We start from the raw sequence: 18,118 nt of genomic DNA, 5'->3' as shown, positions 1-18,118 counted from the left end.
AACCGCCAGATAATGCAGAGAGTCGTAGTAACCGCCAAATAATGCAGAGAGCGTCATAGTAACCGCCAAATGATGCAGAGAGCGTCATAGTAACCGCCAAATGATGCAGTCGCAGTGAACGCCAGATAATGCAGAGTCGCAGTGAACGCCAGATAATGCAGAGAGAGTTGCAGTGAATGCCAGATAATGCAGAGACCATCATTGACCCACATGTAACACATAATATAAATACACCCCTTACACACACAGAAACACAATAATTATGCCCACGCACATACATTAATACACCATCCCCAGCATAGACAGTATTACCTCCCCAAGTAAAAAACAAATACACCCTTGAATAAGTATACCATCCCCCTAGGACTGATAGGCAATGTCGCTGACGAAGCGCAGGAGCACGCCTCGTCAGTGACAAAGCGGGTACACACTGGCCAATGTGCCCAATATGTACATATCTTCTAGTGTGTACTAGGCATTAAGTTTAGGGAGGGAGATGTTAAGTTTAGGCATTACGGGGGAGGGTTAGGCACTACAGTGTTCTCACCAGATTAATTTTCCAGCTGGGTGGTATCAAGAAGTAGCCGGGTGGGGCCTTCGCAATAATAAAATGTTTTAAACCCTGACCTTATAATGATTTAAACTTGAAATATGCAGTGTCCCCAGACTGGCCCTTTATGCAGTGCCCCCAGAATGGACCCTTATGCAGTGCCCCAAGACTGGTCCCTTATGCAGTGCCCCCAGACTGGCCCCTTATGCAGTGTCCCCAGACTGGCCCCATATGCAATGTCCCCAGACTGGCCCCACGTGCAGTGCCCCCAGACTGGCCCCACATGCAGTGCCCCCAGACTGGCCCCACATGCAGTGCCCCCAGACTGGCCCCACATGCAGTGCCCCCAGACTGGTCCCAGCCCTAGCCCAGAACTTACCTGAACATGTTCGGCGGCAGCGCTCCCACTCCCGCTGCCTCGCTGTGACTGGATCTAGCAGGCGCGCAGGATAAGCTCTTCACATCGTGGGTGAAGTGCATCACTGGGAACGCTTGCCTCTGAAGCGATCGGAGGCTTCTTTAGCCTCCAGTCACTTCAGAGGCCAGTGTTCCACACCAGGAGGCGGAGGGTGACCGGGAATGTGGCAGGGGGGAAGTGGCGGGCAGTGTGCTGTTTCTGCCGGGCGATATGCCTGCAGAAAACAGCCGGGGGAGAACACTGCACTAGGGGGGGGGGAGGGTTAGGGTGCGGTGATGAGGAGGTTAGCTTTAGGCACTACTGGGGAGGGTTAGGGTGCGGGGAGGGGGAGGTTAGGTTTAGGCACTATTGGGAGGGTTAGGTATAGGGGGGAGGGTTAGGCACTAAGGGGGGTTGGTTAGGCACTAGAGGGGAGGGTTAGGGTGCAGAGAGGGGGAGGTTAGATTTAGGCACTGAGGAGGGTTAGGATACCGACTAACAGGTGTTGGTATCCTAACCCTGTCGGGATGCCGGCGTCTGGATTTTGACTGCCAGGATCCTGAGCGCTGGCATCCCTTACCCATCCCAAAGGAAATGCTAGGTTAGGTAAGCAAGACATAGTAATGGGGAAAGGGCATGAAAACAGAGCTCCGCACAGACCACACAATGCGAATAAGCCATGAAGTTTCTTTAAAAAACATAACTGACAATATTTATTCTCCAAGAGCAATTACAGAGATTTAGTTTAGTTATCTTGGTAAAACTATGCACCACTAACTAGGGCGACCCTGTGACTGAAATTACACAGCCATCTGAGAGATAAAGTATAGGGAAAGCACAGGTATAATGGATACACACACATTGACAGGTAATGCTCCCCCTCCCCTCCTCCTCCTTCCTGAATTATTTACTTCCCATTATAATAGATCAGAGCTTCTCAAACTTGGTCCTCAGGACCCCACACAGGTCACATTTTCCAGATCACCCAGCAGCTGCACAGGTGTATTCATTACTCACTGACAGAACCATAGGGGGAGATAATTATTTCACTTGTGATTCTATGAGGAGACCTGGAAAACATGCACTGTTTGGGGTCCTGAGAACCTATGTACTAGACCACAGTTTCTCAAACTCGGTCCTCAGTGCATGTTTTCCAGGTCTCCGCACAGAACCGCAAGTGAAATAATCAGTTCCATCTGTGGATCTTTTAAAATGTGTCAGTGAGTAATGAATATACCTGTGCACCTGCTGGGTGATCTGCAAAACATGACCTGTGTGGGGTCCTGAGAACCGAGTTTGAGAACCTATGTATTAGACCAGTGATTCCCAACCTCGGTCCTCAAGGCACACTAACAGTCCTGGTTTTAGTGATATCCATGATTGTGCACAGATGGTTAAATCAAAATAACTGAGGCACTAATTAAGTCACTTTTGCGCAAGTATGGCTATCTCTAAAACCTGGACTGTTAGTGTGCCTTGAGGACCGTGGTTGGGAACCCCTGTACTAGACAATAGTTACAGTGCTGGCTGCTGCTGTACTCACTGCAGTGCTGTCTCCCAGTCCCTTCTCTACATTTTCTCTGACTGGGAGCCGGAGGTCAGGGGTCACACTGGGAACAAGCAGGGACAGTGGGCCTGATTCAGAGCCGCTCGTAAGCGGCCGCTCGTTCGCACATCTGCGCATGCGTAATGGTCGTAATGCGCATGCGCCAACCAGTCATTGCGGTCGGAAATCGACGCTCGCAAAATAGCGAGTGCCTGCTAATTTGAGTGACAGGATGAGGCGTTTGTGGGTGGTAACAGGGGAAGGTGCTTGAAAACGGGGAGTGGTAATCCGAACGCAGGCGGGTGTGCATAATTAACAAAGCAGCGTCATCGACCACGTCACTTGGTTGTTTCTTAGTCTGAACTGTTCGCATGATTGCGGTAGGAAAATCCTACCACAAGCACTGCGAGCAGTTCAGACGCCTTTCGATGTACTCGATTACTCAAATAAATAGCGGAGATGACGTAGGATGCGAGCGGCCAGGGGGCGTTTTTACAAAATAGCGAGCGCATGTTTCGTTCGCTCGCTCACACATAGAGGCGTCAACAGACCGCAAAGAGCGAGCGCTCAATTTAAATAGCTGGCCCCTTTTTCTGAACGAGCGAGCGCAAATAGCATCCGGCTCTGAATCAGGCCCAGTGTACAAAGTACTTCCACTATTCAAGTGTAATCAACAGTGTTTGAAATAGAATACACTTGTAAACTTGCATATATTTTGCAGACTGTCCCTTCTTGTTCCCAGCCTGACGATCTTTCAAGCAGGGAACAGGAAAAGAGGGACTCACTGAAGAGAGGAGCAGACACTCAGCTGCCATCCAGGCATCCACCCCGGCGCTTCAGGTCAGGATGATCGTCCTACAGGTACTGGAGCTCAGCCGCACTTTTCTCCACAGTAGGCTGCCGCTGGCTGTCTCAGTGTGACAGGCGCAGCGGCAGCCGGTAGATGCAAGAATTGTCTCAGCAGCTGCTGCAGGGAGAGCGCTTCTCCAGCCTGGGTACTCCCTGTAGTGTAGGAGCTGCTGAGCGCTTTGCGCCGGCTCTGCAGCATACCGTTATACTACAGTACAGTATGTAGATTAGGCTGCACTTGCAGCAGTGTGTGCGGAGCTTCCTGCACAGTATATAGTCTGGCTGCAATAAGGGCAGTCTGTCAGGGGCTCGCCCACAAGGCGGGATCTCGTCTTTGATGTCGGGGTCCTGGGATGGTCAGAGAGCAGCAGAGTTGCTGGCAGTGATATTTCCTCCCCTCAGCAGCCCTGTGCTTGCTGCTTGGTGTCACACACACGTACTGTACATGAGGTGCTCCCCGCTCACACACTGCATGCCCGGCTGCGCGGGCTGACAGGACCTGGGAGAAGCGATGCAGAGGGGACGGCGAGTTTGTGAGGGGCTACAGTGTCAGAGAGTCGGCACAGGCGTCCGGCTGTTGCAGCGGGAGGTCTTGTGAGGGCTCCCCGGGGATCCGAGGGGCGCAGGTTGGGGGAGAGCGACCGAAGGAGGTAACTGAGGGGAAAAGGGAACCCTGGTTCTCGTTGTCTCTTGTACACAGGAGGGATCATGCTGGTTGCAAACTGGCTGACGGGGCTGATCTGTCATCTTTGCTTTCTGCACACACGGTCCTTGGAAAACCGGCTTCACCCCAAGCAAGGTACTGTAATGCAACCAGTCACTGACAGCATGGGACTATCACATTGTAACCACAGCTGCTCTGCCTGCCTGGGGAGGGCTAACCCTCATTTACTAATCTGGGCCGCGTACAAGAAATGAATGGGAATCCGTGCCAGCAGCTCACATTGGGAGGCTGGTGAAGACAAAAATGTGTGTGTATATATAATCTTGCAGCCAGTGAAATCTATATGAGGCACACCTAGGGGAAATATATGTGTTCAGGATGCAAGGCACAAGCCGACACAGAACTGTCAGCAGTGTTCTAAAATTGTATCACACGTTTCAGCCACATTTACCCCATGTTTCAATTATTACATTTATGATATTTATAAGTGCCACAGTTGGTTCCTACTACGCTTTGCTACAGACTATACACATACTAAAACATGAGGTGGGCAGGAAGCTTATGACCAGTTAGGCAGAAAGGTCTGTAATGTGGGCATGTGTATGGCTCAGCCTACTGTACAGTACAAGGTGTCCAATGAGGACAAGATGAAAGAAAACCCAGTTAACAGTGTCCCTGAGTAACTTTGTATTGAAAACAGTTTTTGAATGGATACTTGACATGCATGTATTTTGTTTTACAAATCTATGTAAAACAAAGCCGTATTTAGTTTGAGCCGGGCCGCGATACTTTTTCGTGTCCCGGACTTTTTGCCTACTTCGCCTGTTTTGTAGGCGGAAAAGTATTGCGCACGTGCCCGCTTCACCCCGTATTAAATTTGAAAGTACGCGAAAACGGGACCCGGCGAAACTTAAACAGGCGGAAAGTACTGTTAGATTTGGGGAAATCAGCCTGACACCCCCAAAAAGATGCTCTGACATGGGGGCTCCCTATGGTACCCCTCGATTTGTCTTGCTGGAGGTATTTGGTGTTCTTAAACGGGCTAAATAGCGTTTTTCTATACGTGATGCAGAATAGTATTCAGGAGTATTTTTTTTCAGAAAATAACTTATCCTAGCAAATTTGGGGTACTTAAAAATTGGGGTCAACATATTTAAAAGTTGCTAAAGTGAAGTTGAAAAAATCGTGAAAAATCCACCTGCCACAAGCACCTGCAATCAAAAAAACACTTGGGGCATACTTGGGGACCCCCCCAAAGTCAAGTTCGCTAGTTTTTAACTTAGTCACCCCATTTTATTTATTTATTTTGCCCCCTTTTTCAAACTAATTTTTTGGGGTGTTCTTAAGTTTTTAAAAACATTTTTTGACACAGTTTACCTTTGGGGGACTGTCTGAAGGATGCACGGGGGTTCCCACAATGTTGCACCCCAAAACCCCAATTCTGCACTTTTTTCCGCCTCCTATTCATAGGCGAAACTTTTCCGCCTATTACATTGCATTGACTTTCCGCCTAGGCGGAAAGTCTTTCAAATTGAAAACGGAGTAAAAGCAAAACAGGCGAAAATGACGTCATCGGCAAAAAGTTTTCGCCAAAAATACGCGGAAACAGCTTTTCGCCTCAAATTGAATATGGCCCAAAGTATATTCGTGTCAAGCACTCATTAATTTTCCACTGAAAACATTAATACAATCAAACAATTGAAACTTTGGGTTGTTCAAGGTCAGATTAATTGACTAGTAATTTGATATATATACACACGCACACGCGCGCATGACATTTTTCAAGAGATGGAAAAAATTGGATTTCTGTCTTACAATAATCTATCAGCATTTATACTGCATGTTGGTGCCACCTGCCTACTTTGGAAATGTTATGCTTCCTTTGTATGGGAAAGCCAATACGTTATCAGCGATCAGACAACAGTAATGATATCATTGTCTGATCGTCCTGCAACCTCCTGGTGTGCTGGATGATCGATATCGATCATCCAGCACACCACCAACTCACTAACGACTATAACGACTAGCGATCAACGATCGCGGGTCCCTATAGTAACTTGGTCGATATCGACCAAGTTGACAAGCATGCACGGGCGATGGATGATATCGTTATCGTCCATACATGCCCGCGCATCATTGGTGGGTTGGAAGGGGCCAAAAACTGGATGATTTGAACGATAACGAAATGAACAATATCATTATCGTTCAAATCGTCCAGTTTAATCGTACCGTGTGTACGCAGCATTACTGTTAGATTTTTTTAAGTAAACTAAATAATCATTGTAATAGATTTCAGATAAATGAGTTTACTTTGTATCAGTTTTTTCAGCTTGTGTCTGGTTTAGTAGATCTGCAAATGTACTTCTAAAATATGTTGTTCACAGCTACCCATTTGCATTGCAGAATGAATGCAATTGCAAAGGATGATGACTATCTTTTTGTTTTGTCCCATGTGTCACTCGCATGTATTGTAAAACTGCCGATGATGAGTGGGGCTCGTCATCCACTATTTCTCAACTTTCCCTATTGGTCCAGATTACCGGTGTGGATAATCCGAGACTTCCTGCAAGTGCTCTGATCTGTAAAAAACAAAATAAAAAAAAAAATAATAATGAAAAGGGCGGGGAAAGGACTTTAAGTCCCTCTTCTCCCCCACCATACAAGATACAAAAATGGGTCACCCTTGTTTGACTGGGAGGTGGTTAATTAGATGAATGGAGGTAGTTTGTCCTATGGGCATGTTGTGGGAGTGTCGATGATGTGGTTGTGTACACAAATGCACCAATGGGTAATACAGTGTCTGAAGAGGCTCAGTGTGGTCATCTCAGTCCTTGTACATTCAGATGCATGCTTGTACATTCAGATGCATGCTTGTACATCATTCAGATGCATGTTTGTACATTAAGTTGCATGCTTGTACATACAGATGCATGCTTGTAAATAGGGGGAAGGGCTAATTCTAGCATTAGTATATAGTCGCAGACATCACTATGCAAAAGATGCTAAAGTAGTCACAGTAGCATGTCTCAGAATCATCCACTTAGGAGTGTGAGTTTGGCTTTTTTTGGTGGATTCACAATGGTTTTGCTTTTAGTAAATCAGAGGGTCGCAAAACTGCCAGAAATCCGCCGTCTATTCAGACTTTAGAACACGACATTGAACATCAATGTTTTTTTCAGTAGAAGCATAAAATCCCTGGATTTACTATGCGGCAGGTAGAACCCGTCGCAAAGCTGACGGCAAAGCAGCTCAAATAATAGACCTTCCTCTGGCAGGCGAGTTTGAGAAAAGCACTGCACAGGTCACTAGGATCTGTGCAGGCTTTGTTTCATAAACAGTGTAAAAATGCTTAAATGTAAAAAATGGCGCGTGGTTACCCCAAAAAAATGATATCCAGTTTTTTAATAACCAGCACTAGGCCGAACAGGCCGGGGCTGGTGACACTATAGAAAAGACATGCAGCCATAATGTTAAACCAGCCCTAGACTGGTCAGCTCAGAGCTGGAATCATTTGAGAAGTGAGGACCCCCCTAAAAATGGGATCCCCCACCATTAAGGAAAACCAGCCCTGGGCTCTCCGCACCCCTGTGGCTTTGAGTGCAGAGATAATAGTAATTAAAACTGTTATTTACAGGTGGGCTGCAGGTCTCAGCAAGCCGGCCAAGGCCTAATGGCACTTGGCAATCACAAGTGCCAAATGCCGGGGCATCAAGGGCCTGCTGGCACCCGTATTGCAAGTGTAAAAAAATAAATAAATTAAATAATAATAATAATGACAGTACACACACTGTACTAAAAGTATATTACTAAATAAACACTCCCCCACACACTTCATTTTCCCACTTATTATTCTCTCAATCCATATGGGAGACTTCTCTTTAGTCCATGTAGCATTCTGGATTCTTAACAAAATAAATAACCTTTGTGGCGCCCCAATGTGTATTAGAGGTATTTCACGAACACTCTACATAGGAATGAATGGGGCCGCGCTGAATGGAAAGTTTATGGTAGTTCCCACGCTCTGACCAGCCAGTGTGGCTCCATTCATTCCTACGGAGAATGTCTGCACATGACCTATAATTCGCGTCGGAGTTCCACGAGGAGCAGACACATAACCCTTAAGTATTGGACAGTCTTTGTTTGCTATGTGATTGTATAGTATGGTGTTTATGGCAGATAATAGCAAAATATATGGTGGGATTCTGTGGTTTATGTGTGTATATATAATTTTTTTTTTAAAACAAGCAGAGTAAACGCGGCACTCAGGGGTTTCAATAAGACTAGTGACACCAAATTTCCTGGGGTCAACGTTTCAATGTCTGTGCATTCATCAGGACGAAAATGTACAGACATTGAAACGTTGACCCCAGGAAATTTGGTGTCACGAGTCTTATTGAACCCCTGAGTGCCGCGTTTACTCTGCTTGTTTATTATAGAATTTCGTTATGCTCACGCTGGCAATGGGGTAAAGTTTCTCTGATTAACAGGGAGTGCCGGATCTGAAGACTGTATATGTGTTTTTAGATACACTGTTTATACGCATCCATAGTGCTTCTTTAGATAGGTTTATTAATTACCAATTCTAGTGACTAGCATCCAGTGCTGCCAGTAGGTTATACTGAGGTATTAGATGTAGGAAGAGGGAAATAATGTTGACACTTTATCGGTTAATGGTAAGACTTGGATCTGGAGTAATGTGTAAAGTACCGGAGGAACGATTTCCAAAAGCTCATTAATACAATTTTCTGAAATGAATGATGCATGGGTTGTAAAACAAACTTACCAAAAAAATATATTTCAAGAGTTGAACCTGTACAGATTAGAGAGGACCGAGGTAATATGAGAGAAATATGAATACATTAATAGTATTCCGTATCCATATTTTTACCTTTGAAGAATAGGGGGACAAAATGTCAGTAAGTCTATGGGGTATATTTACTAAAGTGCAGGTTTTTAGAAGTGGAGATGTTGCCCATAGCAACCAATCAGATTCTACTTAACTTTTATTTAGCAACTTCTAGTAGGTAATAGCTAGAATCTGATTGGTTGCTATGGGTAACATCTCCACCTCTAAATACCTGCATCTTAGTAAATATACTCCTACGAGTCTTCAAAACTTGTAAGTAACTCTGATAAAATGGGAACCTTGCTTACATGGCTTTCAATGGAAATTAACAGTATCTTAATTAACATAGAAAAAGTACAATACAGATGTGTCCTCACGTCAAACAGCCTGTCGTGATGCGCCTGGTCCCGTGAGACTCTGATAGTGCAGGGCATCTTTTTTGCACCATTTTTGCAGAAAATGCATCTATCACAGTGCGATGCGACTAGGACACACCAGGAGACTGTGCTGATTACTTTGATATGTGACACAGTGACTGAGTCTCTCAACCAGCATTTAAAGTGCTTTGATGTAGCAGGCACAGCTTTTTTCCATACCATGTTCCGTTACAGTCTCAGTCACACACAGATATAAATGTGTCGCATATCAAATTCATTAGCACACTCGCCTGGTGCACAGGACTGCTCACTCACGTTAGGCACATCGCGCTGCTTGGCATATTGAGGCTAGATGAGCAAGGACACATCTGTATGTTGTTTATATATCCAATGTTTCAGACACTGAAAACATGGCTTTTTTTTAATTAACTTCTATTATTGAAACATATGATAAATACACTATGATATTACTAGTAGAGTCTGAATTGTTTCTGGTATGTTGTTATTTTACAGCTAGTTTTGTGAAAACTCTTTCATCATATGAGATTGTCATACCTTCTCGAGTAAATGATTTCGGAGAAGTCTTCCCTCTTACCCAACATTTCAGAAGAAAAAAAAGGAGTCTAGAACTTCAAACATCACAACCTGATGTCAACAGGACATATTATCATATTGCTGCCTATGGACAGCTATTTCATTTGAACCTTACCAATGATGCAAGCTTTATTGCGGATTCTTACAAAGTTGTGCATATTGGAAACCAAAGTCATGCCCTGCTTGATTCCTCAGACCTCAAACACTGTTTCCACAGAGGGCATGTCAATCGTTTGGAGACACATCCAGCATTCTTAAGTCTATGTGGCGGCTTGGTGAGTTTATTCATTCTTGGATGTTTGACTGTTTATCATAATGATATCAAACCACAACACAATGTAACCATTCTGCTTTCAGTAATAATGTTATCAGTGATCACAATAATAAAGTTGAGAATGTTTATTTATTTGTTCAATCATCACTGCTTTCTGTTTCTAAATGACAAACATATGTAACGACTTTAATAATATTTCATAAGTACATATTGGCAAAATACATGTTTCACTTGCTTAAGGTGCATACACATGGTCAGATTTTTCCTTCAGATCTGAACGATAACGATTTAAAAATCGTTCAGTCGTTCATATCTGAAGGAAAATCTGACATATCTGACAGATCCGTCAGATGAACGATTTGAACGATGCGCCTTCCCGATGGTCAGATAACGATATCTGACATCTGATGTGTTTGCAGTCAGACTTGGACGATTCCATTAATTTTAATGCAGTCAAAAATCGTTCAAATCTTTGGTAAAAATCGTTCAAATCGTTCATCTGACAGATCTGACAAATCTGACCGTGTGTATGCTCCATAAGATTTTAATTTACTGTGTTTGTACAGGTATAATGATAATTTTTGATAAATATATATACACGTTTGCTTTGTAACTAACAGCCAGATCTCAGTACTGGTGCATAAACACGGTCAGATTAGAAGGACATTATAAATGATAACGATATCGTTGGATCTTTTTTATCATCCTTCTATTTTTTTTTTGTTAGCCTCCTCCAACGACCGAACAACCTTCGATGTGCGGGCACGGATGGTCGATATCGCCCATCCCTGTTTACTATAGGGACTCGGGACCATTGATCACGGGTCGTTATTGTAGTTTGGTGGTTGGTGCATGTGCTGGATGTACGATATCGAACATCCAGCGCATGCAGGATGATCAGACAACGTTATCTGATTGTTGTCTGATCGTCCCGTGTGTACAGGCTATAAGGCTGGTTACACTCTGGCACTGTAAAATATCCAGTGACACTGTGATTAGGTGTGACTTGAGTTTGTAACCAGCACTTGCAACAAAGCATTTTCCCCAAATAATTAGTTGTCATCATTCAATGGGGGGAATTCAATTCAGTGCCATCTAGATTACATTAGGGTATATAAGACAGTCAGGGTGCACTTCTCAGGAGACCTTGAGAAAGATTGAATATCGAAACGCGTTGGTCAGAGGAGTTAATGTGCATTACCTGGAGATCATTTGGACTGTGGACATTTCATTTACATTAAGATACCAGGTGTGCTTTTTTTAGAGACTGGTCCGGACTGTCTCTGGGATTAGACACCTTTATAACAACTATTCCTGGATATCTTTGTGAAATCGTCCGATATTTTGGATGTTCCCCATATAAGATTGGCGATTTGCATTTTTTTAATTTTTGTATATTTAATAAACATTGGAAATGATCCAGCAAGTAATCGTTTTTTGGAGAACTGAATAAAAGAAACCTTGATGTGCTGGTACTGCATCTGTTTGAAGTGAGTTGTAGTACGTGATCACTTTGAGAAAGATACCATTATATGATTGACCCCACTCTATTTTATGTGAGTAGGGTACAACTCTATTCTGCTATATGTTGTACCATATGAAGTATTAGTGAAACCTGTTTTATAAAAGAAACCATTATATGCTTCGTACCATACATAATATAAGTGAGTATGGTACGTGATTACACCGTCTAATTGAGAGGAGAAGACTGATTCCTTGTAGAAACGCTTCTATAAAGAACTATATCCATACAATTATTTAAACAATTCTACACATATGTGTTTTTTTTTTTTTGTTTTCTTCTCGTTTTATATACCGGGTATTTGAAGAGGATTTTTGTGAAGAAAGTGACGGGCTACATAAGGACTATTGAAATAAGTATATTTTATCAATAATAGGAAGCGCTCTTGAGACACTATCTATAATTTGTTTCAGTGCGATGGAGAATAGGTGCGGGAGGGAGCTCCCGCAGCTATTCAATTCAATGCGCTGTATGGGCGGGCACAGGATTTCTTCTCACACCCCCCTGGGGATGCAAGGAGAAATCCGACAAAAGTGCCGGGCACGCAGCTGTTTGCCGGCTTAGTTCAGAGCTAACAGTTGCATGCCCAGCACTTTAGGTTGGAGAATGCCGGTTACCGCGCCTTAACAACCAGGTTAAGTCGTGAGAACCGTCATTCTCTGAATTACCTGCTTCCTGACAAGGCACACAGCGCATTGAATTGAATAGCTGCGGGAGCTCCCTCCCGTAGCTATTCATCATCGCGCTGTTCCCCACATTGAGTATATATAGTTGACTTTGGTTTGCCTTATTGTGTGGAATGGCTCCATTAATAAGCTGTAAGTGAAATGCACGTCTGTAGCGTTTCAGGGATTGATACTATCTTCTAATGCCTTGCTGTTGATTTTAAATTTATTCTATATGACCATAAGTTTATTAAATGGCACCATGGGGTGATTTTTACCTCTAGGACTTGAACATTGCCGCTCCGTTAATTGGTCTGTACGCCATTGTAAATACACACACAAACATTTCTAGACCATTTATTGAACCAATAAAAAACTGAATGTTTATGATGTTTTACTAAATGTACTTTCTCCCAAATTGAGTTACTACCTGGTTAACTTGTGTGTACATACTGTACATGATTATCTCTCTAAATAATTAATCGTTGATACGGTTAATGTCATACAAATTATCCCTTGTGTGACAATTGTAATATTATTTCCATCTAAATTCTGCATACTAAAATTAAGTGGTCCATCATTTTCACCCCATGTCAGTAATACAAGGGGAGGCTTGTACAGCCATGGCCAAAAGTTTTGAGAATGACACAAGTATTGTTTTTCACAAAGTCTGCTGGTTCAGTTTTTATGATGGCAATTTGCATATTATTATTATTATTATCCTTTATTTATATGGCGCCACAAAGGTTCCGCAGCGCCTTACACAGTACATAAATGAGCACACAAGAAAAACAGTTAATAGTAATACAAAACAATGCAGGACAAGGACATGGTTTATACACATAGCTGCATAACACAAGCAGCAGGACATGAGCAACCAAGTGTTAGGTGCTGTTGTGGGGAGTTAGGAGTAAATGATACTATACGTAGGGGGGAGGAGAAGCACGTGAGGGAAGAGGGCCCTGCTCGTGAGAGCTTACATTCTAAAAGGGAAGGACAGACAGACAGGGGCGACACAGATGGGGTAGATAGTGAGGAAAGAGCATGGATCAGTGGGTTAGGATATGTGCTGCGGAATGTGTGTGTTTAAGATGACCTGATGTTATGTAAAAATTAAGTCCTTCATACATCTATCTCTATGACAGAAAATAGATTGTTTATGTGTTATTTACATGAGAGATGTACAAAATAAAGTTGTAGCATTTTAATGAATTGTGTGTTACATTTTAGCGTCTATATACAGCCTGATAAAAAATGCAGCTATTATGGGACTGTCCCGCCATCCCAATACAGTAGTGACTACTTTAGTCCCAGCTGCTGGGTGCTATGCCATGCTCCTGTGAGTGGGTGCATCTCACATGTTAGACCCACTCAGAAATGGGTGCAGCCATACATGCTGTGGTCCCACAGGATGTTGCAGTACCCGGGCCCAGAATTTCTCTTGGCAGCCTTGGAGGTGACAGGCAGAACCAGGAGGGCATAGTGGTGGGGTAACAAAGCCATGGAGGGAGGGAGGTGGTTGAGCGTGGAGGAACAGGAAAGATGGGGGAAAGAAGCAGAGGGTTGGAAAGCAGACTGATTAGAGAAAAAAGGGGGAACAACAAGTGGAGGAGACAAGAGGGGGAGGAATGGGGTGGATAAAGTAGAGGATTATGTGGACATAGCATATACTCCAGAATGTCATGAAGAGTGATCAGATGAATTGCAATTCATTGCAAAGTCCCTCTTTACCATGACAATGAACTTAGGACCTGATTCAGACCTGCTCACTAAGTTGCGCTTGCTCGCTGTGAGCGATTTTTGCCCATCTGCGCATGCGTATAATTCGCAGTGCCCGTGCGCAAGCCAGTATTTGCGATCTGATTTTGGTTGCTCGTAAGCCACTGTCAGGTCGCTACTTTGAGTGACAAATAATGTGCCATTTGTGGGTGGTAACAGGGGAAGGTGTTTGTGAACGGGGGAGTGGTGCTGCGAATGCAGGCGTGTCAGTCCGTCAAAACGCCGTTTAAAGGGCGTGCATAATTAGCAAAGTAGTGTTATTGTACATGTTGCCTGCATGTATTTCAGCCCGCACTGATCGCAGTGCTTGCGGCGGGGAAAGGTAGCCTCAAGGGCTGCGAGCTTCTCCGATGGCTCTCGATGTTACAGATTAATCCTACAATTCCCGGAGATGACGTGTGTTGTGAATGGCAAGGGGGCATCTTTATACACTAGCGAGCGCTCATTGCCATAGCTCGCTAAGACATAGAGGGCATCCTTACGCGACGCAGTGCGAGCGCTTAATTTAAATATCCGGACCCTTTTTGCCAGTGAGCGATCGCATCTTGCGAGCGGGTCTGAATGAGCTCTTTAATCCCAAAAACAAAATTTCCACTACATTTCAGCCCTGCCACAAAAGGCCAGCTGACATCATGTCAGTGATTCTCTCGTTAACACAGATGAGAGTGTTTACGAGGACAAAGCTGGAGATCACTTGGTTATGCTGATTGTTAGAATAACAGACTGGAAACTTTAAAAGGAGGGTGGGGCTTGAAATCATTGTTCTTCCTCTGTTAACCATGGTTATCTGCAAGGAAACGTGCAGTCATGCACAAAAAGGCTTCACAGGCAAGGATATTGCTGCTAGTAAGATTGCACCTTAAATCAACCATTTATCAGATCATCAAGAACTTCAAGAAGAGAGGTTCAATGGTTGTGAAGAAGGCTGCAGGGCGCCCAAGAACGTCCAGCAAGTGCCAGGACCGTCTACTAAAGTTGATTCAGCTGCGGGATCGGGGCACCACCAGTGCAGAGCTTGCTCAGGAATGGCAGCAGACAGTTGTGAGTGCATCGTCATGCACAGTGAGATGAAGACTTTTGGAGGATGGCCTGGTGTCAAGAAGGGCAGCAAAGAAGCCACTTCTCTCCAGGAAAAACATAAGGGACAGACTGATATTCTGCAAAAGACATGGGGTTTGGACTGCTGAAGACTGGGGTAAAGTTGTTTTTTCTGATGAATCCCCTTTCAGATTGTTTGGGGCATCTGGAAAAACGCTTATCTGGAGAAGGAATGGTGAGTGCTACCATCAGTTCTGTGTCATGCCAACAATAAAGCATCCTGAGACCATTCATGTGTGGGGTTGCTTCTCAGCCAAGGGAGTGGGCTCACTCACAATTTTGCTTAAGAACACAGCCATGAATAAAGAATGGTACCGAAACATCCTCCAAGAGCAACTTCTCCCAACCATCCAAGAACAGTTTGGTGACGAACAATGCCTTTTCCAGCATGATGGAGCACCTTGCCATAAGGCTAAAGTGGCTTGGGGAACAAAACATAGAAATTTTGGGTCAGTGGCCAGGAAACTCCCCAGACCTTAATCCCATTGAGAACTTGTGGTCAATCCTCAAGAGGCGGGTGGACAAAAACCCACAAATTCTGACAAACTCCAAGCATTGATTAGGCAAGAATGGGCAGCCATAAGTCAGTATGTGGCCCAGAAGTTGATTGACCGCATGCCAGGGCGAATTGCAGAGGTCTTGAAAAAGATGGATCAACACTGCAAATATTGCTTCTTTGCATAAACTTTATGTAATTGTCAATAAAATCCTTTGACACTTATGAAATGCTTGTAATTTTGCTTCAGTATACCATAGCAGGGCCGAAACTAGAATATCTGTCACATGTTGCAAGGTAGCAATTTTGCGCCCCTCCCTTCCTGTACCTGGATTTTGTCCTTGCTCCTCCATAAGGCAGTGCACTAGTCAAACGTCCCTGGTATAGTGACTTACATTATTCCACACACAATAATGCCCATTACACATTATGCCACACACACATGCCTATTACCAAAGTGCCACTTACATATTTGCCCAACACCATTTTATGCCCCACAGTAAGGCTTCTAATTACTTTAAAATTACCTGTTCATTGTCAGGGGTTTTATGCTCATTGCCAGGGGGTTTCATGCTCGTTGTCTGGGGTTTCATGCTCGATGCCAGGAGGATTCATGCTCGTTGCTATGGGGTTTATGCTCATTGCTATGGGGTTACATGCTCTTTGCCATGGGGTTTATGCTAGTTGCCATGGGGTTTATGCTCATTGCCAGGGGGTTTCACGGGAGAAGATGCAGCTTTCAGCATCTTCTCCCGGCACTTTCACTCGCCTAACAGACACTAGAGGTCCAGTAGGACCTCTAGTGTCTGTCTCCTCCTTGGTGGCAGCCATTTTTGGATGGCCGTTTTCAGCAGAGTCCATTTGGGCGGCTAGTCCGCATGGAATCTGCTGAAAATTACCATCCAAAAATGGCCACCGCCAAGGAGGAGACACACTAGAGGTCCAGTAAGGACCTCTAGCATCCGTTTCCTCCTTGGCGGCGGCCATTTTTGGATGGCCGTTTTCTGACTCTGCAGCCCCCAAGTCACAGTGAGTCATCCCTTTTTCACCCCCTGCATTCTGGTACCCGGTGCATGTGCACCTCTAGCCCCCCTAGTTGCGGCCCTGACCATAGTATAGTAACATCTGACAAAAAGTTCTAAAAACACAGAAGCAGCAAACTTTTTGTGAAAACCAATACTTGTGTCACTCTCAAAACTTTTGGCCATGGCTGTAGATAGTAAGCTTCACTGGGGCAGGGACTGATGTGAATGAACAAATATTATCTGCAAAGTGCTGTGGAATATGTGTGCGCTATGTTAATAACTGGTAATAAATAAATAATAAATAAGAGAGGCATCTATTAGGCAGTGATCGCGCTGAGCAGAAAAATTTGTGGGTCCCAGGGGCCCCTAACTTTGCAAAATTGGGGACCTGCTCTGCTGTTTCTGGGTCCCATCACATATTATGGGGGGGTGAGGACAGGCAGCAGTTGGGACAGTGCTGGGGCAGGTAGCAATTGGGGTTGAGCTGGGGATAGAGGGTGAGTAAGGACAGGCAGTGCTGAGGGTAGTAAGGGGGTAAGTGCAGACAGCAGTTGCGACAGTGCTGGGGGGCAAGGAGTGGGCTAGGGACAGGCAGTGTTGGGGATAGGGAGGAGGCAAGAGCAGATAGCTAAAAGCACTGAGGGGCAAGGAGGGGGTTAGGGGCTTTCACTGGCATTTCACCAAAGAGGAGATGCTGCCGCCCATGCTGATTGGATGGGGAGACACCGGGCAAGTTACTGGGCTGGCGTGCACAGAGCGCGTCCTGCAGGACCCGCTCATTTTTGAAAAGTGAGTCCCTCCTTTGCTATAGCGTGTTGTTTTGTGTATGCGATAAAGTTTTGCATGCCGTACTTTTCTTGTTATTTAGCAGTGGAAACTATATCGTGCGCGTACCCGCGATTCACCCTATTCAATTCCAAAAGACGCGAAAACGCAACCCGGCGACTGCAAACCAGGCGATAGTGCTGTCAGAATTGGGGAAATCAGCCTGACAACCCCTAAAAGATGCAATAACATTGGGGAGCAATGTACATGCCCCCGAATAGCCCTAATAAAGCTATTTGGGGTACTTAAGGTGTGTCAATTTCTTCTAATTAGCGTTTTTGCACAAGTGGTGAAGAATAGCATTAAGCTGTTTTTTTTTTGGGTGAATATGTAGTTCTGTAAAATTTGGGGTACTTGAAAATGGGTGCAAGCAATTTAAAAGTCGCTCAAGTGAAGTTGGAAAAACCTCACCCATACTTGCAGACCCTCCAAAAGTATATTTTGCTAGTTTTTAAGTTTGTACCCCCACTTTGCACTTTTTCGCCCCCATTTTCAAAGTACTTTTTTTGGGGTATTCCTCACTTTTTTAAGGGTTTTTGATGCAGCTATCCTTTGGGGGGCTTTCGCAAGGGTGCTGAGTGGTTCCCCCACCTTTGATCCTCAAAATAGCA

General features: G+C 44.5%; 1 protein-coding gene across 1 annotated transcript in view; it reads left to right on the top strand.

The window, feature by feature from the left end:
* The first annotated feature begins 3,685 nt into the window (after positions 1 to 3,685).
* ADAMTS20 (ADAM metallopeptidase with thrombospondin type 1 motif 20) overlaps positions 3,686 to 18,118 on the top strand; it is a 339,290-nt gene continuing 324,857 nt past the window's right edge. The window contains exons 1-2 of the mRNA XM_088456448.1: positions 3,686 to 4,141; positions 9,743 to 10,098. Of these exons, the coding sequence (XP_088312574.1) occupies positions 4,051 to 4,141; positions 9,743 to 10,098 (447 nt within the window). The 5' untranslated portion in view covers positions 3,686 to 4,050. The remainder of the gene's footprint in view (positions 4,142 to 9,742; positions 10,099 to 18,118) is intronic.

This window comes from Taudactylus pleione, unplaced genomic scaffold (assembly GCF_031769625.1).
Source record: "Taudactylus pleione unplaced genomic scaffold, aTauple2 ptg000041l, whole genome shotgun sequence".
NCBI classification, from domain to species: Eukaryota; Metazoa; Chordata; class Amphibia; order Anura; family Myobatrachidae; genus Taudactylus; species Taudactylus pleione.
Note: the sequence above shows the minus strand (reverse complement) of the source record. Positions and strands in the feature narration are given on the sequence as shown.